The following is a 24,697-nucleotide window of genomic DNA, read 5'->3' as shown; positions in this document are numbered from 1 at the left end:
GTAACTAAATTAATATCATCATAAATTAATACCATGGTATTTTAGAACTCAATTAACATGCTAAATGAAACAAACACCTGGTTTTAGACAACAATTATTTATAAGTATGGTGAAGGGCCTCGTTTTGCGGCCAAACAGCATCAGTTTGTCCTGGGAATGACGGATAGAAGTCCTTCAAAGTGGCCGGATGGATTTTTAGCCATTCCTCTTCCAGAACAGCGGTCAGGTCACTGTGATGCTGGTGGAGGAAAACGGTTTGTTTTTTTACTCGCTCCTCCAAACACCCCAAATTGGCTCAAAAGTATTTAGATCTGGTGACTGTACAGATCATGGGAGATGTTTAACTTCACTTTCATGTTCATCAAACCATTCTGTCACAAGTCTTGCTGTGTGTATTGGTGCATTATCATGCTGATGCACAGCACTCCCTTCAGGGTACAATGTTTGAACCATTAGGTGCACATGGTCCTCCAGAATGGTTCTGTAGTCCTTGGCAGTGACGCGTCCATCAAGCACAGTAGGGAATGTCATGATATTTTAGCCACAACCCTCAATGATCCTGTGCTTCACTCTGGGCAGCAACAGTCCGGGTGTTAAACCTCTTTAGGGCTACTCCACGTCACCATAACTCCCATGGATGTGGGAAAGACAGTGAAGGTGGACTCATCAGAGAACTGCCTAAGATTTGCACTGTTGGAACCATTGAAACCAACATTTTGCATTAGCATGAGTGACCAAAGGTATGGCTATAGCTGCCCAACCATGAATATTGAGTCTGTGGAGTTCCAGACAAACCGGAGAGTCGAGGTGCACATTTAATTATATACAGTGAGTTGGGCAGTTGTGGTTTCTGGATACAATCTGGGTTAGTACCTGGACATCTCTTTCAGACAGCTTCCCCTTGCGTCCACAGTTACTCCTGTTGGATGTGGTTTTGAGACACAGCCATTGTCTTCTCACATGGATCATGTTGCTTGCGTATGCATGAGATGTGCAAACTGAGATGAAGTATACGGTGTCCGGTTAGAAAACGCCGGCTTTCTACACACACTAACACATGAATATCAGAAGCATGGCACGGGATGTTCAGTGTGCACTTCAGAGGGCAAAACACAAAATATCATCTTTGGAGAATGAGTTGTCTATAAAGTGAGTATGCTGGCATCTTAGTCATTAACCAGTTACATTGATGTGCATAGTGAGACATAATGCAAATATCTGTGATGTGGCAGAAACGTATTGCTCCTGGGGTCTAGATTTTAATTTAGTGTACATATATTTATTGTGCATTTAGCAAGGTAGTGTGTGGAACAATGTTAGAAATTGGATGCCACACTTTGTTAATGTCAGCTGATAGCCACAGTCTTGTCTCCTATACACATCAGAGACATTTTTAACATTTAGGTTTGTCTCGTAGACCGTTTGAAAGACCATTTTATCTGTTCGTGACGTATATGTTTTCATCAGATGATTCTGTGATGCTTAGGTGGTTGTAAGACTTCCAAAAACAGTGGTACAGAAAAGTACTTCAGACAAATTGAACTGTGACTATTTTATTAGATATAAAATATCACAAAAGTGGAGTCTGCAAACAAATGATGCTAGAGCTTTCTTCCCTTCACATTCACACAGGCCTCCTAACAGACTGAGTATCCACGGGTGTAGTTTATTACATTAACTGTGTGCTTGTGCTATATTTCTTTAAGGCAAGACACCATTGGTTAACTAGGTAAAAATTGTAACTAATATACAGTATATCATCACCATACTTTCCCCAATTGATTAATCACAGTACATTAAGACACTTGCTTTGTATTACAAGTTTTCGGAAATGTTGTGTTTAAATATGTAAATGTGGCATTATTTAGTTAATATGCAAATATTGTTTATAAATGTACATAAATGCCCATTACAGAAATCTGAACATTGTATAAAGCCAGGTTAAAAGTTTTAAGTTTCTTGACATATGCCTACACTATATGGACAAAAGTATTAGGACACACCTCTTAATTATTGAATTCAGGTGTTTCAATCGGCACCTACCCCTGCAGTCTGCATTTACAAACATTTGTGGGAAAAAATGGGTTGTTCTGAAGAGCTCAGTGTATTCAAGCATGGTACTGTGATAGGATGCCACCTTTGAAATTAGTCAGTTCGTGAAATCTCATCTCTGCTAGATATTGCACTGTCAACTTTAAGTGGTATTATTAGAAAGTGGAAACGTTTAGGAACAGCAGCAGCCACGTATAGTTAAAGCGGGGTCACCGAGTGCTTGGCGCATGGTGCGTAAAAGTTGTCATCGCTCTGCTGATTCCATAGCTGATGAGTTGCAACCTTTCTCTTGCTTTAGTCAGCACAATAATGTGCGGCGGGAGCTTCATGGAATAGGTTTTCATGGCCGAACAGCTGTATTCAAGCCTCACATCACCAAGTACAATGGCAAGCGGATGGATTGGTGTAAAGCATTATTGTCTGAGTTCATTTTGCAAACCTAATGTTGTTTTTCCTGAGACCTGAAGCCTTTGTAGAAGACTCACCATTTCCTACATTAGTCCACTAGTATACTTCACTTGAGGGAATGAATGAAAACAAGTGAGTGAATTCAGACACTGAGTGCAGCGGAAGGGCTGCCACTTTTGCATAGTTTGTGCTTGCTGTTTAATAATTATTTGAAACTTAGCTAAGAAAAATCAACAACCAAAATCAACAACCAAGGCTTCCCTCTACTCCCTAACTAAACAAAAAAACCAGGGATAAACATTTAGTATTTTAAAAGAAAATGGCACCATCTCCCTATTTTAGATATGAGAGATACTGTAGATACAATACCTTTTAATACGATAACAATAGTCAAAAGAAATATTGCTATTCCTGATTGAAAATACTACAATGCTGTTTAATCACCAGAGCACACGTAACCACAAAGTGTGCACACCAATTGTAATCCAATAGGACAACAAACAAGTTTTCATACTCTACAGCTTTTGCAACACACAAGTCAGGTCACACAAGTCTCCCTGAAGCAGTGCTCTTTCTGCCGTCTTAGGGCCTTTTTACACCTGGTCACCTCATGTGTTTACTCTGATCAAAATCCAATCACTCAAACCACTTGAGATGCATTCCAGACAAAACTGGAAAAGTGTATGCATCTGGTTGTTGAAACCACATATGTAAATTGTACTTCTTATATGCTAAAAAATAAACGTGTGAGAGCATGTGATAGGTTATATGACATGTTATACGCATGTTATATGACAGCCCTACTGCAACACTCATCGTCATGCATGAGTAGCTGAGTATCTCTTCAGCAAGCCAACGTGCAAACTACTGCAAAGGACATAGGACGTAACACCCCCACGGTCCCACCACCAAGAATAACTTGGGTTTGTTTGTAGTAAAATACTTTCACTCTTACCATTTACATTAGGAAAGAAAGGTACAAGGGACAAATAGAGAACACCATCTCTTCATACTCTAGATAGCATCTGCCATAACATTTTCAGTGCCCTCCATGTGTCAAATGTCAATATTATATTCCTGGACAGCAAGCGACCACCTTAAAGGCCCCCTGAAATCTAAATAGTTTTTTAGATCCGTTAAAATGGATCACAGATTTGTATGACATCGCCGCGGACTTCAGCTTCTCATCACATATTCTGTCCAATCAAATACTCTCTTGAATCTAAAGCGTCCCGCCCCCTATGCTATAAATAAAACCTGACCAAAGCGACCGTTGACACGTCAAGGAGCAATATGGGTTGGAGATGTGAGTTCGGTGGCTCAAACGCTTGAGTTTTATTCCGTTTTACAACGCGTCATACAAAGCTGCGCGTTCCAAGGCACTTCAGTGAGCCTTTAACAAGCACTGATTGGAACCTGACATTCGGGAAAGGAAGGCCAGCTCCTCCCCGAGTACACATAAAAATGTTGTAGAGCAAACAACAGAGCCATTTCAATTACACGATAGTTCTGCTGGGTCTTGGAGAACTTTTTTAGAAAAGTAGGAAACAGGATGTTCAATATGGTACTCATCCTCCTGAAATCGTACCACACCAGCACCCTTACCACTTGCATCCACTTGTAGTCTGAAAGGCATTTTAAAGTTTGAAGCAGAGAGAGGTCTTCGGCAGCATAAAATACAAGTTTACAGTCATTGGTCCATTAAAAACTTTCTATTTGTATGGTCTGTAAGAGGAGAGATAGGGCAGATGAATTGGGACAGTAATCTTGATAATACCCACTCGTACCTAGGAAACGTCTCAATTCTCGTTTGTTACAGGGTACAAGGAATTCAAGTATGGCGGAAATTTGCCTCAACAGGTTTAACCACTCCGTAACCTTAAACCTACCTGCTTACCTGAGTACGTAACAATTCCTTCTGCAAACTCACATTTGGCAAGATTTAGTGTCAAGGAAGCAGCAGTTAGGCATTTGAAAATGTCTAAATTTCTAATTTGACCCATTTCAAGGGTCTTTACATGATCAGTTGTCTGAATATTCCACAGTATCATCCAGATACACTTCACAGTTTGGCACATTTTTTATGCATCATATGCTGAAATATAGCAGGCGCGTTTCACATTCCAAAAGCTAGGACCTTATACTGTAGGAAGCTAGTTGGGGGTGACAAACAGAAATTTCAGAGGCACGTTAGGTAAGGGGCACCTGCCAAAACCCCTTTGACAGAACTGAATTCATAACATAGTTTGCTAAAGCAACTCTACCTACGCAGTCCTACATTCTGAGAAGATGAAAGAGTATAAGGTTTTGTTACTATGGGGGCTTTCGCACAGGAGGAACCTTTTCATTGTTCCTAGAACTAATGGTGGAAGTACCCAGCTTTTTGGCTTGTTCGCACCGCAGAATCTGGGTACGATTGGGGGAACTAAATTAGCTCCTACTTCAGAGTAAGGTATAACCCAGGTCAATAGGTGTGTACATACCAGTGATGTAATGTAGTGTACGTTTATTATCCGGATACACGCAAAGAAAAAGGCACCCACCATTTTAAAAAAAGCAGTGTACACACACAGATTATAGCCTATAAAAGTATATATTTACTCCACAAACTAACTCTAAAAACATGGAAAACTGTGATAGATTGGACCACTCAACCTTTGTGCTAAGGAGAAACTCCAATGCGACTTTGAGGGGACCAAGCCAAACATGATTATGTATTTCTGCTCAGGTAGTGGCATTGGGGATCAACCCCATGGCAAACGGTGATACTTTTTCATATACTGTTTATTTTCTTTGTGTAACAGTTCTACCTAATAATGTATTTGACATGACTGTTAAACAGACCATAAACTAATGAAGTCTGAGAATGGAGGCGCTGTGTGCTCAGGCTCTGGCATTCTCAGCGGCATCAAAAAAAATGTCTGCAGCGCCGTCAAAATAAAAGTCACAACAACACGTCACTTTAGAGTTTCTACTGGCGTTGCGAATACAACCAGGAAAATGGCTCTAGGGGAACATTTAGTTCTCGGAGAACCACCCTGGTGGCTAGTTCCTATAACTAAGTTCCTATAACTACCCGTTATGAAATTGTTGACCTTCTAATAATCATTGAAAATTATCTGTTTTGTTTTTTGACAAGCAAGCAGGGGAGCTCCAAGGACATTAGCTGGGCACAGCCAGTCCATTGTGCAGCATATACTCCACCTCTGTCTACATTATCACATGCTTCTGTGGATTCCTTCTGTAAAAAAAAGGAAAAAAGTGAAAGTGACCTGTGAAGGCCAAGTGTGGTAACTCATACCCCTAATTTGTCTTCAGCATTTAGCCCATACAAGTTAGTGCACACACATTAGGAGCAGTGAGTAGTGTACACTCACACACTGCAAACCGTGGAGACACGCACCCGGAGCAGTGGGCAGACTTTTTTTTTCCCGTGGAGCGATTGGGGGTTAGGTGCCTTGCTCAAGGGCACCTCAGTCATTTCCTGCAAATGAGAATTACCTTCGGGGTAACCAGTCTGAATCTCTTACCATTAGGCCACCACTGCCACACCACTGGATGTTGTTTCATGGGGACAGCATCACCAACATCAATGTCATGAACACGCACAGTAGTTCTACCTGCCACATCACTAAATAAGGTAGGGAAAGCACACAGTAACCTGGTTAAGCCTTAGACTATTCAATATTCATCAGTCGAAAATGTGGGAGATCTTGCAGTATAACGAAATTATTCAACCGGGTAGAGGAAATTGAAACATCTCTGCTCATCAAACCATCTTTCTCTAGGGAGTACTTTGCCACTACACCGACAGTGGCAATAGAGGACGCCGCTGGGGAACTTCAGTCTTATCTGCATCCACTTCAGAGTGAGCTCTGACTACATAGGCCTTAAGCCTGTCTACATGACATGCACTGCTTTTACATTTTCGGTCAGAAGTGGTGACAAGAAATTTAGTCTCATTTAACTTTCTTTTGACCAGATAAGGACCAGAAAATGTTGTATGTAATATAGAACCGAGAGTCTGAAGTAGAACCTAGATAGAATCGCCAGGACGACAGTTTCCTTTTACAGACTTTTTATCGAAACTACCCTTCATCTTAGTCTGAGCAGTATACAGATGAAGCTTAGCAAGTCTCTTTGGGCTTTATGCAACATCCCACGAATAGAAGTGACAAAACCATCGACATAAATGGGAAAATACAATTCTAATTCAGCAATTGTTCGCTTAGCAGATTTAGTGGGCCATGAACTGTGTGACCAAACACAATTTTAGCATGGCTAAAGCCGAGGGATTATTGCACAGACTCTCCAATTGCAAACATCAGGAAAGGAAGACCCTCAACCCAGTCTTTCCCAGTTTCCACACAGTAGCGACGCCAGGTTTTGAGAGTTTGAATCGTTCGAGTGCACCTTGGGATTCAGGGTGATATGCAGTGTACATTTGGTGGCTTAACCAAGCGTTTCTGGAGATTGCTTAAAAACCTTAGAAGTAAAGTTTGACCCATATTCACTCGTCTGAATTGCTTTTGGCAATCCAAAAGTAGTACAGAATTTGAGCAGTTCTTTTACCACACCTTAGCTTTTAAATCTGCATAATGGAACAGCCTCGTGGAAACAAATCTCAGTGCACATGTTGGCCAAAATATATTGTTGTCCCTATTTAGCCTTGGGCAACTGTCCAACACTGTCAACAGTTAAGTGCTCAAACGTGTCACTTACAACTGAAATTAGGGAAGAGTGGTGCAGGATTTTCTGATTGGGTTTACTCGCCAATTGACATGTATGACACGACTTACAAAATCTGGACCCCACTGACTGAAAAAGTACTTTGTAATGTGGTGGTATTTTTTTGTTTTACCTATATTTCAAGATAATGCATTGTCATGGGCAAGTTTTGCCAGCAGGTAAGACTATCTGCTGCACTTCCTGCCATCCTAACTCTTCTTGTTGGGGTTAGGATGGGGGACTCCCACAGTGCATTATGGGTATTCTCTAGCCGTTGAGCATACATCGTTTGAACACTCATTATTGCAGTGCATTGGGATTGAATGAGTGCACTCGATAACATCCACTATGGTTTCGGACACCTCTACAAATGGCTGTCCCCTCAAATAGTGCCGTATTTAAAGGTATAAGGTGCGATTTTGGACACAGCCTTTCAGTCTGAGGCACGATGCCATTTCTTTCCCGATGGCTGAAGCCTTTTATCCTGAGGCATGATGCATTTTCTTCATATGACTGAGGTCTGAGGATGTCCTAAAATGTGCACCATACAGATGGCATGTTGAAAGAACTTTCCGAAATCTGTATTGCGTCTCATGCAATCGCTCAAACAATGTTTCAAATGCAGAAACACGTAAACAAAACCGCTTGTAAACAATGTGATGTAATGGTATTTACTTCAGAAAAGTTATTCAATGGCCATAAACTCGATAGTTGGCTTGTACTAGATCTTACTTTACTACACCTGTTCTTCAATATTTAATGTGTTTGAATAAATCCATCATGTTATTATGACAGCTACCATTTTAAATGTTTATATTTAAAAACAATAGTTAAGTTCTAACTATAAATATTATTATAAAAATGTCCTAATGTGCAATTTAAAGTAACGTATAAAAATGTAACCTTTAATATTATAGTAACTGGGGATACATCTGATCTGATCAAATCGCAAGCTTGTGAATTAAAATCAAATCAAATCGTGAAATCTGTCAATTTCCAGCCCTAACTTTTATATATAAATGGTTTTAATACCTCTTGCCTACATTATACACAAGACCATGAAATGAAATCCTAGGAACTCTAACCTGTGGTGTTTTGATTGTTTTATTAGTCATTGGATTTGTTTTGTCTGAACATTGGGCTGTTTTCGTCACACAGTCCTGTTTTGTCAGGGCCTTCATGTATTTTGCACATTTCCAGCTCATCTGCATAAATAATTGCATGCTAAGATGCGCTTTTGAAAACATGCCATCATATTTTTTGATCATATCAACACGTAGTCATTATCATACATACAGTAACCCTGTGCTTTGGAGAAATATGGAACATCAGAGATATGGAAATATGGAACATTTATGAACGTAGCTGCTACTTTGTTTTTTTGCAGAAAGTAAAGTCACACACACACACACACACACACACACACACACACACACACACACACACAGCTTTTGGTATTTAATCCCTGAGCTCATAAGGACATTGCAGAAAAGATTAGTCTAACCCACACTGAGAACTAGTAAACATATGACCAGAACCAAAACACTGTGCTCAAGAACTTGAATTGAAGTAATGAGTTATTGATACTTGTCCTCTGTTCGTTTTAAGGGAGAGCTGCTCTGAGAGTGAGGAGGAGCTGCATCAGCTGTCATGGATTCACAAACAAGAACTGAAGGATTCACTGTTTGATATGTACAGAGGCGAGTATGAAGAGAACAATGTCCTTTGTATGTCTTTTTGCTTTTTGTTGTGGTTGAATCTTAGTGATGGACTGAATTTGTGAATATAATAGGACAGTATCTTTGTTTGTTATTGATTCGGTAACTTTCAAAATGTGAGACCAATATATTCATACTACTGGAGGACAGTGCATTCTTAAATCTGCGCACTAGAGGGCATCCTTATCATATCAGATGGCCGTGAACGTCTTCATTGCTTAGTGCTGTGGTATTTCTTCATTATATTAGGCTTAAATATTGCGTATATATATATATATATATATATATATATATATATATATATATATATATATATATACATATATATATAAATAGCCTATATTTGGTTTGTCAACTTTAAAAAGCTTTAAAGTTTTAAGAAAAGCCTGCAAATTACAGGCAATACTAAAATCCCTGTGGTATGAGATGATAATACCATGACACTAAATTATTGCCATATTCATATTTGCATGGTACACTGTAAATACTATGGTCTTCTATACGGTATTAACATGGTACCCTGTCTGAAAAACCTTTGGCTTTTTGTTGTTGATTCTTGCTGTTAGTGTAACACCACATTTCTTTAGCAGGCATATGAGTATCTACATCACCGTTCAAAAGTTTGGACTAAGTAAAACATTTTTTTTTAAATAAGATAATTAATACTTTTATTCAGCAAGGACACATTAAATTGAACAGCAAATCAGCTGAAGGATCACGTGACACTAAAGACTGGAATAAAGGAATCACAGGAATAAATAAAAAATTTAAATAGTTTAACTATCACCCCCCCCCCCCCCCCCCCCCCCGTATGAAACATGTATGAATTTCTTTCTTCTGCTGAACACTAAAAAAGATATTATAATATATTTTGAAGAATCAGGGTAACCAAGCAGTTGATGGGCCCCACTGACTTCCAAATAATACTAAGGAGGTCAATGGGGCCCATAAACTGTTTTGTTACTGACAATCTTTAAAATATCTTCTTTTGTGCAGAATAAAGAAACTCATACAGGTTGAAACAACTTGAGGGTGAGTAAATGATTACAAAATGTTAATTTTGGACTGAACTATCCCTTTAAATGGTTGTAATTCAAGATTGCCTTGGAATATGGAACTACGGGCACTTTTTTTCAGAAGACACTCAGCAGATTATTGAAATTATAAAAAAGTTATAGAAGTTTACATTTATTATAAGTATATATTTTACAAAAAAAATTGTTTTACTCTAAAACGCTATAAAATCAAAGCCATATGTCTTCCCATCTTGTGTTCCAAATTTGAAGTTGGTATCACAAAAACTGTTCCTATGAGATTTTGTTTAGGAGATAGCACCAAAAATAGCCACCGGGTGTCACCCACATTCCAATGAATTTCTTTGATGCTTTTGTCACAAATTTCTATCAAAATATCACTTCTATCTCAAAACAGTCACCATATATGGAACCTTGAGTCTCAGACTTTTCCAACGATAGTTAATAAGTTATGATTATAAAATGTTGTAATATGAAGCATGACTACACCCAATAGGGGGGAGGAGCCTGCTAAAAGGAATTTAAGTACCATTTCCATGTTGGGACAATGTCCGATTTCAAAATGGTTTTCACAGAATGAGTACCGATGGTGTCAGCTTTTGAATGATACCTAATTTATGATGATTAATAAATGATGGGACAAAAAGGCAATTAAAAAAGCTCGCTAGAAGGGCACTGACAGTTAATGGGCCTTGGTTAGACTTCTTTCAAAAACTTTTACAAATCTCACCAACCCCAAAACTTTTGACCGGCAGAGACTTGGACGGAAATGTTACACTTTGCATGTATAATTGATTTGTTGTGTAGTGATATTGCTTCCTCTTTATGCTTTGCATTGGCCCTGTCTAGTCACTATTTGTATGGTCTAATCTGTGCATATATGGTGGAGAGCTTCGCCGATCCTCATATGAGCATCAGTCACTCACTCTCAAACACTGTAAAGGCTGCCGATGAGGTTCGATCCTTCATGGCATGACCTCTGCGTGGCTTGTTTGTTTTTTTGGAGTTAATGCCAGGCTAGCTGTTTCTCTGATGTGCTGACACATCCTGCAGAAGAAGAGCCCAACCCAAAGCGTTACATCCTAGTGATGGGTGGAGGCCAAGACCTAGAACAGGATCTACTTAGCATGTATCCTGATATCACAGACACCAAGCGTGTGTTCATATGTGCCTGTGGGTATATGGCTGCGTGCCTGATTTTATGGGTTTGTGTGTTTTTGGTGCTCAGACATTATGTCTGCCACTCACAGATATACAAGCATATATTTTACGATCATTAATATGATCTGTCGGGGGGGTTTTTGTGTGAGGTTTTGCATTGCAATCACCTGTGTTGAAGCCATTTATTTCCTTTTTAGTGTCAGATAAGCATGAAGCATTGAACACACCCAATTCATGCTTTCAGTATAGCTTAAATGTTTGTTTATTTTAAGGTTAGTATCCTTTACAACTGAGAAAGTGTGTTCAAGTGGCAGTTAGTTGACATCAAAATGACAATGTGCATGCATGCTCCTCCAAAACAAAAAACACATTGCTGATTTAATTCCATTTAGTTAAGTGTTTATGACAGTTAAGTGTTTTTCAATCATGAAAATGAACATAAGGATTGATTAGCATTATCAGCACTGTTTGCAAGTAGAGAACAGTTCAGTCAAATTAAATCAGCTAAGGGGTATGTAAAAAAACTGTATCCTCTTTTATTGGAAAATTAAACATTTTATCAAACTTTGATAATTGCCTTAATCTTTTAAACTAAGAAGGTAGTTATCTAACTACATTTGATAAAAATCACATGTCAAGCATCAGCATATGAGAGTCAAATTGGACGACTACAGGGACTCATCTCAAGATCAGTCATTTAACAGTTCATCTACTACCAAAATTATGAAAAAAAGATAAGTTTTATCTTTAATATAATCGAGAGTAGAACATAATATTCAAATCAGGAATGTCAGAATCAGAATGCGTAGTTTGTGGATAAAAAAACGTCCGTCAAAAAACCCAACATGATGTTCATTAAAGGGGTGGTTCAGGATTTTGGACATCGGACCTCATTTTCAAGTTAGCCTGGTTGTTATTCATCAGTGGAGACTGTTTTCAAAATATTTCATCCAGTCTTTACAGTTGCATAGTTCGCTAGCGCGAGTCAACGGTATCTGCTAGCCTGCCATTAAAAACAGTTTTAACCACTCCACAGTACACCAAAAGCAAATAAATTATAACGCCAGACTATCGATTTAAATGTCTATTGAGAGAATAATGTTAGAAATCAAAGTACTCTTGCATCTCAATGATCGCATTACATTTACATTAACTAGTTTCTCAGCAGTGGCGGAATTTTACTTTTCTCCGGTTATTAGTACTGCGCCAAAATGTAACGTTAAACACAGAACAGAAGCACACTACAGTCGGGACCTCTAGCTAGCTAGTAGTAGCCTTGAACATCAGTATTGAAAAACATTCGATTGTAAACTAAGGAATTCTCTACGGCATCTCCAGCGGCTGCTGTCTCTACAGACATTCTTTCTCTTTCTGCCCTTTTAGCATCCATCTCGATTAGTTCTTCGTCTGTGTATTCCGGCTCATACATGTACGGATTCGTTGAATAAAACACATTCCTCGTCTTCATCGTCTCCAAAGTCTGAAACATTGGCATGGCTTTCAAAGCCCAATGTTGATTTCTTCGTGAAATATACTCTGCTTCTGCAGTGTACAGTACACTTGCGTGATTGTCATGTGGACCGGCTCTCTCGGTTGCCTAGGTAACTTAATATCACTCCGCCGCTGCTGTAGACTGTGCTAATAAATACAGGGAACAAAGTATAACTATTGCAATGCGATGAAAGGGTAGTTTGATTTCTAACATTATTCTCTCAACAGACATTTACATTTACATCTGGCGTTATCATTTATTTGCTTTTGGTGTACTGTGGAGTGGGTAAAACTGTTTTTAATGGCAGGCTAGCAAATACCGTTGACTCGCGCTAGCCTAGCACCGGCGAACTGGAAGGACTGGATTACATTTTTTGAAAACTGTCTCCACTGATGAATAACAACCAGGCTAACTTGAAAATGAGGCCCGATGTCCAAAACCCTGAACCACCCCTTTAACCCGGCAAAGTTTTTCAATACATTTTCAGTTTATTCTCTTTAGCATGCAGTGTGAAGTATTTCACTAATTTCCCAGATCATTCCGATTCAATATCAGCGAGTGAGGAACAAATTCATACTCGTGTGCGTTATGTATTATGCAGGTTATCGTCTCTAATAGACTGCATGTTGCAGCTACTCAGGCCGCCATTTTCTTTCTCTTCTTGGAAAGCGATCATCCGGTTGTGTGGTTTGCGTAAATCCTACTATGTATGTATTGTGCATGTTATTTTTTTTTGACAGATATCATTGTTGTGATATTCAAATGATGTGCATTTGAAAACAGATGGATTGTAAGGATATAATAATTTATTCAGTGATTGATGTCCATGAATGTGTCCATGTTTTTAGTTCTAATATTCCAACCAACAGCCAGCCTAAGTTTTTGACGGCTGCAATTACATGCTTTGGATGAATTATGAAAACATAATATTTATTTCATTCACCAATGAAAACATGGGTGAATTATGTTGGATTTTTGGGTAATTATAGTTGTTGGGTTTTTTTTACCAGGAAAGGAGTGGTTTTGATTTTTTGACAAAGTTGTTTTTATTGTCTCTTATAACAAAAATATTTTATTTAAACCAATGAAAATGCAGATCCTGTTGTAAATAATAACAAAAAATTGTTCCACCATTGCCCATTAGAAGATTTTGACTCATAAACAAAAGTGTAAATATCGGGACACAGTCGAGTTAGTTCTTTTGTTTATTTTTGCTTTGCCAATGAAAATATGTTGTGAATCATAAAATTGTAATTGTTTTTAGTGAACAGTGACAATTGGAGTGGGACAAATAGGGGAGAAAGGTGCTGTTTGTTTGACTAAATAAACCACTTGTCAATCAAACTAGTAAACCAGAACTGTTTCATAACTGTCATGAAATAAACATTAATATTGGTTTGTAAAAGTGATATTTCTTTAGAAGGACTATCAGTTGCAGGCATAGACTTTTGTATTCTTGCAGCTAGTACACTCTAAAAACAAATGGTGCTAAATAGCACTAAAAGTGGTTCATTGGCTTGTAATCATAGGGGAACCACTTTAAGTGCTATATAGCACCTCACCTTTGTCAAATGGTGCTATGTAGAACCATAAGAGCACCTGAACCGCTAAAGAACAAAACTGGGCTTAACAGGTTCTTAAAATGGCAGTGGTGCTATATAGCACCATAAGCACTGCAAAGAACCCATGAAGAACCACTTATTTTTAGAGTGTATAACATATCTTTAAGTTATAATTAATCTAATTGCATTAGATATGGTGTTTTGAACAGACTTCAAATACTTTACATTAATTTCTCTTTTTTTTATCCAAGTTTAAAAATGCCCAAATCTTAAATCGTTTCAGATTTATTGATTTATTTAGTACACTTTTTACATTAATTAGATATTTATCTGCATGGCTTTTTGAGACGTTTTGACATTTTTCATGGCCAATATCTATGAAAGCCTCGCAATTAATTAAAGTTTTAGTGCTGCTTTGTGTCAAATCTACCAACAGCAGTGTCATTAGATGGATTATAAATACACATGAGTTGTTGTTGTTTTTTTTGTAGTGTGCAAAATAAGTGTTCAACTGTCAGCAACTGTATACTTCTTATTAAATAGTGAAATATAGCTATATAGCAATATTTGATTTTTGCTCTTTAGATATCAATATCAGCCATTGAATAGTTGCTTCACATTCTGATTGTTTTCATAGTGGCATGGAACAGTAAAATAAGGTTGAATGCACCTTTGACCCCAAATTGCATTTCACGCCAATGAGACTGTGTTTCTCTTGTGTCTGTTACCCTGCTGATTTTATTTGTCTGACGTAGTTTGGGATAAGCTGACCGCTGTAGGTTGGGTTGTTATTACAAGTGAGATGGTGGATTGTTTTCTTGCATGGGTAAACTGTCCTTTTGCAGTCCAAATTCAAAGCACACACCAAGTCCATCATAACAAACACGTTAAGTTCCCTATGGAGTTGAATTGGCCTTCCCTACAAGAGTAGAAATAGGGCTACAGTCTCAACAAGCTTTGTTCTTAGCAGGTGGATCGACCTTTGACATAACCCGTCACGCCCCCTCCCTCCCCCTGTGCGGGCCGTCCGGGCAGGAAACATACTGTTTGGTCCCATCAGCTCGCCTCTGTTTACGCCGGTACAGTGTGGTCTTCTTCGGCTTTTCCGACAGCCACCCACCCTGATATCACGTCTCACTCCCTCTCCGCCGTGCTTGGCTTCACGGAGAGCAAGAGGCGCGTTGGCGACCTATTCGCGGCTTCCTTGTGGGTCCCATTGAAGTTCAAAATCCCTAGAATGGAGTGCCGTGTGGCCGAACAGGCTTGTCTGCTCCCTAAGTGGGTGGTCCACCAGTGACAGAGGGATTCCTCAGGGCTCTGTCCTCCTCTTTTGTGTTTCTGTGTTGGTTTAAGGAATAGACCTAGGATGGGCACTGCTTAACTGTGGAAGCCTGGTTACTGTGATCTGAAACCAAACAAACCTAGTAGAAAGGCCAACGCACTCACAAACATACAAAGACTCAAGCTATAAAACCCAACGAGAGGTTGGCATCTCTTGAAAGGTTCTCGAAATTAGGGATTTTTGTGGATGTTTGGGTCAATCTTATGAAAACCTGTCCAGGTCATTTTTTACTTTAAAATCAAAAGATAAAATAAGAAATTATATTTTGCACGAAGATCATTAGAATAGTTTTTGCGTTGTGACTTTGTTGTTTTTGTTGTTTCAATTAGGCAAGTTTTCTTTCCAAATCCATTAACATTTTATTTATGTACTTTATTCATTCTTTCACATTTGTGTAATTCTAACTATAGTATAGTAATAGCTGTAAGAAATTCATATTTTTTTATTATTTTAATCAGCAAAATTTATGTTATATGTCAATGATTTTGTACAATCCCTTCAAGACTCTCTTCAAGACTTCTGTAACTCTCTTGATTTACTTGCATGTCAAAACACGATAAAAACCGTTATAGAAACAGTTACAGTTTCTATAGAAACTAAATCGTTTTACCATTTAAGTTTTTACTGAATGTGAATCTTATGAAGATTTTCAGGCTTATTTGAACTATTCTGGGGTAATCAGTAAGTAAATGTTTTGGCCCCTGATTTTTTTGTAATTATGAAATAATCTAATGCTGTTCGAGTTCGTATCACAGGGTCTCTGATGATCCATGAACCCTTAAGAACTGTACTGATTTCAGACTGACGCTCGAAAGATGCTAACACTCCTGCCACCCAGTTGCGAGCAGGATTCCAGACGACCTAGTGATGGCCCATGAAGCAGAGAGGAAAACAAACAAGGCTTACTTTGCTGTGAACCACAGATGCTTGGGAACTGTTTGAACAGGGAGCAATTTAAACGGTCACTCCTGTGGGCTGTGTTCAAACATCAAGTGGTAATGAGGACGGAGTGCCTGGTCCTGTTGCCCTGGCCTCCCCTCGGCTTTTCAACACATTCACGCGCTCAAAGGAGGCCGGCCGAACAATGACGGGCCACTTTCACAGACTGGCATTTTTACTGCTTTTTTACGCACTTGTATTTTGGGAATGTTTAGACAAACCTGCGACAACCAGAAACACTCAGTGGGAGTAGATGATTGGCACTTGAGTTGGAGAATTTATTAAGAGATTCTTTGGCCTGCCATTACAGGGATAGTTCGCCCAAAAGTTCTGTCATCATTTACTCACCCTCAAGTTGTTACAAACCTGTATGAATTTCTTTCTTCTGCTGAACTCAAAAGAAGATGTGTTGAATAATGTAGGTAACCAAACAGTTGATGGACCCCATTGACTTCAATGGCTACCGTCAACTGTTTGGTTACAAATATTCTTCGAAATAACAACTTCTGTGTTCAGCAGAAGAAAGAAATTTCTACAGGTTTGGAACAACTTAAGGGTAAATGATGACAGAATTTTCATTTTTGGGTGAACTATCCCTTTAAAAGTCTTAAAGTCTATGCTCCCATACGCTCTCACAGATTTCCCTCAATCATTTACATAATTCTATATTTCTTGCATGTTTATCTATTCATTATTTAGTCAAATTTGATCATGTTTTTAGCTGCTAATAAGAGTATAGAGCTCTGATTTTCCCTCAAGATCAGCACAGAAAAGGTCAAAAATACGGATTCCACATGGGCCTAGCCATGGGTCAGTGAAGCTAGTCCTCTTTGTGCTAAGATCTTAATAACTTGTTCATTCTTTAGAGAAGAGCATCATCGGCGTAGATTTGATCTGCGCACATGTACGTACGTGAGCATGTATTGGAGAAGAGACAGTCATGTGATTCCTCTATTGTACATCAGCTGCTCTGTAAATATTTGCAGTGATGTACATCCCTGAACACACAATACCTCCCACAAGCCTCTCCGCATGTGTCCCACAGTAGCACCGACGTCGCCCAAGTGCCTGCAATATCCCAATATCACTCATTTATATGAACTTTTGTTTGTTCCCCAATGTTCTCCCGTTAGAAAAGAACCCTGGAATGTCCTGGAGTGTTTTCTCACTTCAGTCTCCCGCTGTTTAAAGCCGGTTTGTTTGAAGGACAGGTCGAAACCACGAGCATCACTCATCCTTATGGGTGAAAAAAGAGAAAGGCTCTGTTTGGATTTGACGCTTCTGCATTGCCAAAAGTTCAGCTTTGCAGTTCGTGTTGGAGAAAGGATTTCCTGAACAAAGGAAGATGTGTTTGTTGAGGATCCTCGCACCAGTAGCTATGTGTGTGTTTTAGCGCCGGGCGTTGAGGTGACATGCTCGGCAATCACAACGGATTTTGTAGCCCTTTCAATGTTGCTTTGAAAAAGCAGGGTTACATTTTTACTTAATATGACAGTTTTTGGTGGTAATAATGATGGGAATATTTGTGTTGTCATTAGAAGAATTGAAGAACCTGAGTAGTTTGCCTTTTTTTCCCATTCTCCTACAAAAATGACAATGGAAAGGTTTGCACCAAAACAGTAGTTACTACAGCAATTATTACTATACTGTTTAACCATGAATTAATATTGATGAATTGATCTCCTTCAAACAATCTAAGAAATTTTCTGAATATTTTTGAGACGTTTTGACATTTTTCATGGCCAATATCTATGAAAGCCTGGCAATTAATTAAAGTTTTAGTGCTGCTTTGTGTCAAATCCACAATCTACAGCAGTGTCATTAGATGGATTATAAATACACTTAAAGTGATTATAAATGATTATAAATACACTTAAAGAATATTCTTAAAGTGGCTAATAATAGCCAATATGGGTTTTTTGGCCAGTGACTAGTTACATATTGAAAGTTAACATCTCTGTTAGTAGGTCTATCATCCAAGTGGATATGATTATCGGCCGATATGATAACATAAAAGAAGCCAAATATTGTCCTATTTATCCATCTGACTGGTTTATCAGCTCATATTACTAAAATATTTTGGTGGATATATGGTTAACAAGGTAAATTGATTGTTAAAAGAACTAAAATTCTGTGTTTCGATACCATTACGTCTTCGTCATTTTGAGTTGAAAGTTGATCAATGTAAAAAAATATCACTATCTATATTTGATATATATATAGATATTGCTGTGTGTAATGTGCAAAACATGCCAAAAAAGGAATATATAGATATAGCACACAATAATTTCAAGTAGCTTCAACAAATTCTTATTATTTAGTTCCATAGATTTTTTACATTCACTCAATTTCCCTCTTCAAAGTGTGACTTGAACTGTAATTTTTTTAGTTGACCCAAACTTGACTCCAACTTTTTAAAAAATACATTTGCTCATTGTATTATTTGGGAATCATAACTTCAAATCGCTGTTGAATTCGTTATTATATTAATCATTCATTATTTTATAACGAGGTTAACAAAATTTTGAACTGATGTTTGTCAATCACACAAATGAAAACACGTTGCACTTTATTTCATAATCTGCATTTATGCCTTTTTTTTTCATACAAACTATATTACATTTGATTTATTTAGCCATTATTTATAGCAATTCTATTCGTTCTAAGGAAACAGTAACAAATGTACAATAACAAGCAGTCCCATCGGTCCGTTTTTATTGGGGAACGGCTGTACGTAGAAAGATAATGAGTCGAAACTTGCGCAGCTTTCGGTAGAAACGACACGGAGTCGAGAAGGCGAAACACTTGGCCGGAATGTCTTTCATAAGACAGCTGACCTTGAGTTGACTCTTTCCCTGAGCCCCACCTCTCCTGTTTGGCGTCTCTTCGATGAGTAATAACAGTCTCACGACTGGTGACGCCACCTTGCACTAGTTTCACAATCTTTCTTGCCACAATAAGGCTTTGTTTTCTACATGTGTCTGTGCCCGAGTTAAAATGCTTTTAAACTCGTATGTGGAAAGGAATGCGGTTGGAAGTATTTTGTTTTGATCGGCGCATGAGCAAGGCTGGTGACAAATGAAATGATTATTTTTATCATGACACTTGGAACGCCTCTGCAGGAAATGCATCAGGAGAGTAAATATTTTTGATTTGCATTGAGGGGAACATCAGACGTCAGTTAAAACGTGAATTGAGTTGCCTTTTGTGCTCCAGAAATGTGAGCGTGTAACAGTGTTAGAAATATGAGCGAACCCTTCCTTTGACTGCATTAAGCTCATCCTTAAATAACTCTGTTCTCCCTCCCAAATGTTAGCCAATGCAAATCTCAGCTTAGTCCATATTTACACAGCCAATTTTGAGGTTACATTGAGCAGATGAATTATCCAATCGCTGAAATATTCACTCTTGACATCGAATTGTAGAATTGAAATAAAATGTGCTGTTTGTCTAAGTGCTTACAAATACAGACCTTTTACATTTTTTTTTTTTTTTTGATGAATAACTGTGACAACCTCGATTTTGTCAGCGAATCTAGCTGTCGAAAGCTGCAAAATTTGCTCCATGTGGATTGAAACGAATAATTTTCTGCATAATGAAAGCATTGGCGTAAAAATAATGTTTAAGAAATATTGGTACAAATATCTAACCCATACACTGAGTTAAGTGTACCCCTGAAATTTTGGATGTTTGGAATCTAGGAATTATATTAAGAGGTTATTGGTGCAAAACCAGCATTCTGTGGTCTGAATGGGTGATTTGTTGGAGGTCAAAGGTCAGTTCATGAATGTAAAGCATGAAATAAAATTTTCACCATTTCCAAATTTGATATGAATAATACAACTTTGATTTCACTTTATAGCTCATTCTTCTATGAACATGGTACAGTACATAAGCAATAAAACTGTATTCACTTTTGCAATGCACAGAATTATAGGATGAAACATGCGTATATTTATTATTAGGGGTATGACGATACACTTAGCTCACGAGATAAAACAATACACGACATTGGGTTCACGAGAACGAGATGATATTTTAACACTTTTTAAGAAATCTTCAATGACGGAATATATGACTGGAAAAATCGTCTTCAACTGAAAGTCACAAAATGCAAAACAGTGCAGGTGCATTTTGAAATATCAAAGTCACTTCAGTTCTACTTTCTGAGTATGAATGATCATATGCAGTAAAAGACAGAACAATATAATCATGCAAGCACTGTAAAAGGTTTTGCCACAAACTCCGTCATGCTGATATATCGCATGCTTTTCACCTCGAAGAGAAATAACATCATGTTTTAATATCTGTGTATCTTATGCAAGGATTGCAGATAGTATTTGTGTGAAGCCTTGATGCCAAGCTGAATTATTTGTGGTGTGAATCATATCGCTCATGTCATAATAACTGATAATTGACAGGATCAAACGCACAATACAGAGCATTCAGGGTTTATCTACTGCACATCTTGGGGGGCATTTTGCCTGCTTTTATTCATTCAAAAGCAGTGCTGTTTAAAGGCAGTTGTGGGGTGGGGGACGCGTTTTCTTTATTCCTAGCATGGCTCACGCTTCTCTCGCACCCAAATTAGCTGGATATGGGGAAATTGAGGCACTCATCCTGGCAGATTTGGAGGGTCATTTCTCCTCCCCCGTTAATGCAGGAGGATCAGTGAATCAGGGCCGAGGACGGATCCATCAGAGAGATCTGAGATGCTAGCGCTAGCTCATTCCCACAGGCTCAATTCAATTATCACTGCGTCTGCTCTGAGAATGAGCTTTGCGTTGCTTCACAGATCCCACTCTCCCTGCTAGACGTCTCCATCATCTAGGAAACATAAGGCCTACCTGGAGAATTGTCAAGTAATGCGAGGAATTATGCTTTCAATCGAGAGACTGTGTAATTATAGACCTTCAATGAAGTGACATCGACTGTCCTGGAGGATTTTGATTTGATTTTGATTGGTTAATCTTTTAACTAACCACCTGGCAATTGAGTGGTCGGAAGGAATTTTTTTACAAAACTATTCTATGCATATCTCCAGTAAAATCTGGATGCCTTGAAAAAGTCTCACTCTTGACAGTCAAGTCTTACAGTCTTGATTTAGAGCTCCAACTAAAATGTGTTGTTTTGTCGCTGAGGATGATGTTGTGACTGAAAACAAGTAACCTTTCCAAGTAGGACACAATCTTTTTGATTTATAGCCCATTTTTTGAGTGGGTTTGTTTGCTGAAGGTCCAACAAGCTCCGTCTAAACCCCCGTCAAGTTTTATCTTTGATCAGGATTGGTTAATCATCTACTTGAGCCAATCAATATTTTTTAGTTAAGAGTTCCACAAGTTGAGAATTGTTGAGCAATTTCTCTTTTGGGATTTGAGCTAAAATATGAAATCAGGGTACACGGTTGGTTTTTGTCCAAAGTTTTATTTGTGCCACAGATATTGAATGGCCTAACTTTGCTCTTAGCATCCAGAAGGTGCATTTGAAGAATCATTAACTTTTTATTTGTACTGTCTGAATTGCAAATATATATTGTTATAGTTTGAATAATATCTCAGTCTAGATTCAAGGATTGACACCTGCAAATGGATAAAAATGATATTATGGATACAAATGAAGTTATTTGATTAATTTATTATATAATTGTTGGTAACACTTTACAATTAGGTTTCATTGCGCATAATGCATTAACTAACAATGAACAATACATTTATTACAGTATTTATTAATCCTTTTTAATGTTAGTAAATAAAAATACAACTGTTCATTGTTAATTTATGTAAGCTCCAGTCCGTTAAATACCGGTGATATGAACAGATACATTTTTTTATTTTAATAATGTCTTAGTAAATGCAAAAATTGACGTTAATAAGATTAATAAATGCTTTAGAAGTATTTTATATTGTTAGTTCATGTTAATAAATATCGTTAACCAATTTTACAATGTTAACAAATGGAACCTTATTGTAAAGTGTTATAAAAACTGTTGAAAAGCATGCATTTGAAATAAATTTTTTTAACAAAGAAACAGTGAAGACATTAAATAATTGTTGCATATATGTGCAACTCGTGTGCAAAGACATTTCTTAAAATCATGTTCATTTTTTCCAATTCAACTTTTCACCCAAATGTTCATGCCGATTTATGCTGACAAATATTTTGTACTTTTTAAACTTTATTATTATTAAATGAGAGCATTTTCAGTAGTGGCCTCAGACATTTGAATCCCATAGTTTGATTTTAACTTTTTTAACTTTTAAAAATGAAGTTGTTGTTTGTCTCCATTCCCGTTCATTCAGTGAGTCACTAATCGGCACTAACAGAAAATAAACGCCAGCCCTTCAGCGAGATAGAATCAGCCTACAGTACATGTAACTGATTGACAAAAACAGTTTCTATTGTTAATATCTGTCAGCGAGTCAATAAAATCTTTTGATCCAGGCAAAGTCAAGACCATTCAAAGCTTCACGACAGCCCGTGACAATCAAATTACACGGAGGGGTGCTCCCAGGTGCTTGTGCGCACCTCCCCATATAAAAGAGCCTGTTTATCCATATCAAATCAGTTCATGTCTGCCTTTTTCATGCTGTACAATTAAACCTGCTTTAAGACTCTCTCCACATTAATGTCCGTATCAAAATTCATAAAGAATCAGTAAGACGAGAATCCTGAGCTCGTAGATTCACGGGGATTTCGCATGAAGCCCGTTTAATCAGGATAACACTGTTATTAATATTCATAAAGTCAGCTGGAATACAAATGACAGCCTGAAGAATCTGGAAACTTTTTGCGGAGGAAATGCATTAAATGCAGCTTAAAAAATTAATGGAATTTAGTTTATATTAGAGGGAGACGCCAAACCCCCCTCATCGAGCGATTGAAATTGGGCTTAGACATTTCTTTTTGAAGAATTCCATCTTTGACAGACTTCAAAGGCATTTTCAATGAATGCGACGCATGAATGGTCATTTAAAAGGATTTAAAGACATTACACTGCAATAATTGTACATGAATAATAAGTAACCCACCGAGGCAATTAGCTTAAAGTCTACAAGACAGGAAAATGAAGATCACTGAGCGACAGCAAAGGACAAATTGAAATGAGAAAAGTTTGAAGGAAGGATAAAGTGGCTTTAAGTGGCAAATGCTGTTTTGTAAGATTTGAGCCGTCTTTTACATTTGATGCGTGCTTCTAACCTATTAATGTTTCTTTATTTACTCTTGTTTTATCCCTGTGAAGGAATATTGATGAAATATTCATCGTTATCTGAAGGAAATGATATAGTCCTCTTTCGTATCTTTTTCACATTTGACAGATGTGTTTTTAAACTACTCTAATGGACACAGTCATAGACTTTCACATTTTATTTGAGACACACACACACACACACACACACACACACATACACATACACACACACACGTTAGGTTTCCAAACTCTATGGGGTCTTACCATAGACATGATTTTTATACTGTCCAAATTCTTCTATCCCTTAACACAGCACAACCAACCACAACTTTCTGCATTTTTACATTTTTATGATTCATAACCTGTTTATCTCATCGGGACCAAAACATTTTCCCCACTTTGTCCCGATAATGTAGGGAATACCAGGACCGTGTGTGTGTGTGTGTGTGTGTGTGTGTGTGTGTGTGTGTGTGTGTGTTTGTGTGTGTGTGTGTATTTAAGCTGAATTGTTTATTTATCCACTACTAGCATCACGAAATAGAATTGCACACATAATCTTCCTCAATAAAAACAATAAAAAAAATGTCTGCCAGGCAGATAGTCTCGCCCTAAACTCACACCATTGGTTGAGAGTGATACGGTGTGTATTTTTTAGTTTCTGGATTATTTTACCTTTCAAAAAAATCACACTTATGCAATTAGTACTGACTTAGCTTTGGCTACTTTTAACTGTTTAATTATCAAGTTTGTGATTTTATTTATTTTTTGTCATTACTTGAGCTTGTTGAAAATTCAGAGGCATAAACAATGATTAAACTATGATTTGATTTGAGTCAGCTCCTCATCTTGCTGTAATGCCTCTGATTATACACAATGACTGGTTATTGGCTTCATTGTAGCATGTTGCACTCACAAGCGTGAATGTAGTTTTGGGCACTGCCCTGTGAGCACCAAGGCTAATAGCTCATTAATCTATCATGAAACTCCTGCAGATTATGTAGAAAATGTAGATGTGATGCTAATTCACCATCTGGAGCGGCAGCCGCAAAGAAACAGGCCTCCTATTGCACCC

General features: G+C 37.9%; 1 protein-coding gene across 4 annotated transcripts in view; it reads left to right on the top strand.

Moving 5' to 3' along the window:
* mipol1 (mirror-image polydactyly 1) overlaps positions 1 to 24,697 on the top strand; it is an 88,969-nt gene that overhangs the window by 3,163 nt on the left and 61,109 nt on the right. For all 4 annotated transcript variants that reach the window (XM_079633130.1, XM_079633129.1, XM_079633127.1 and 1 more), the window contains one exon: positions 8,797 to 8,888. In XM_079633130.1, the coding sequence (XP_079489256.1) occupies positions 8,879 to 8,888 (10 nt within the window). In that variant the 5' untranslated portion in view covers positions 8,797 to 8,878. The remainder of the gene's footprint in view (positions 1 to 8,796; positions 8,889 to 24,697) is intronic.

The sequence above is a fragment of the Phoxinus phoxinus genome (genome assembly GCF_949152265.1).
Source record: "Phoxinus phoxinus genome assembly, chromosome: 13".
NCBI lineage: Eukaryota > Metazoa > Chordata > Actinopteri > Cypriniformes > Leuciscidae > Phoxinus > Phoxinus phoxinus.
This window is presented reverse-complemented; position numbering and strand designations above follow the sequence as displayed.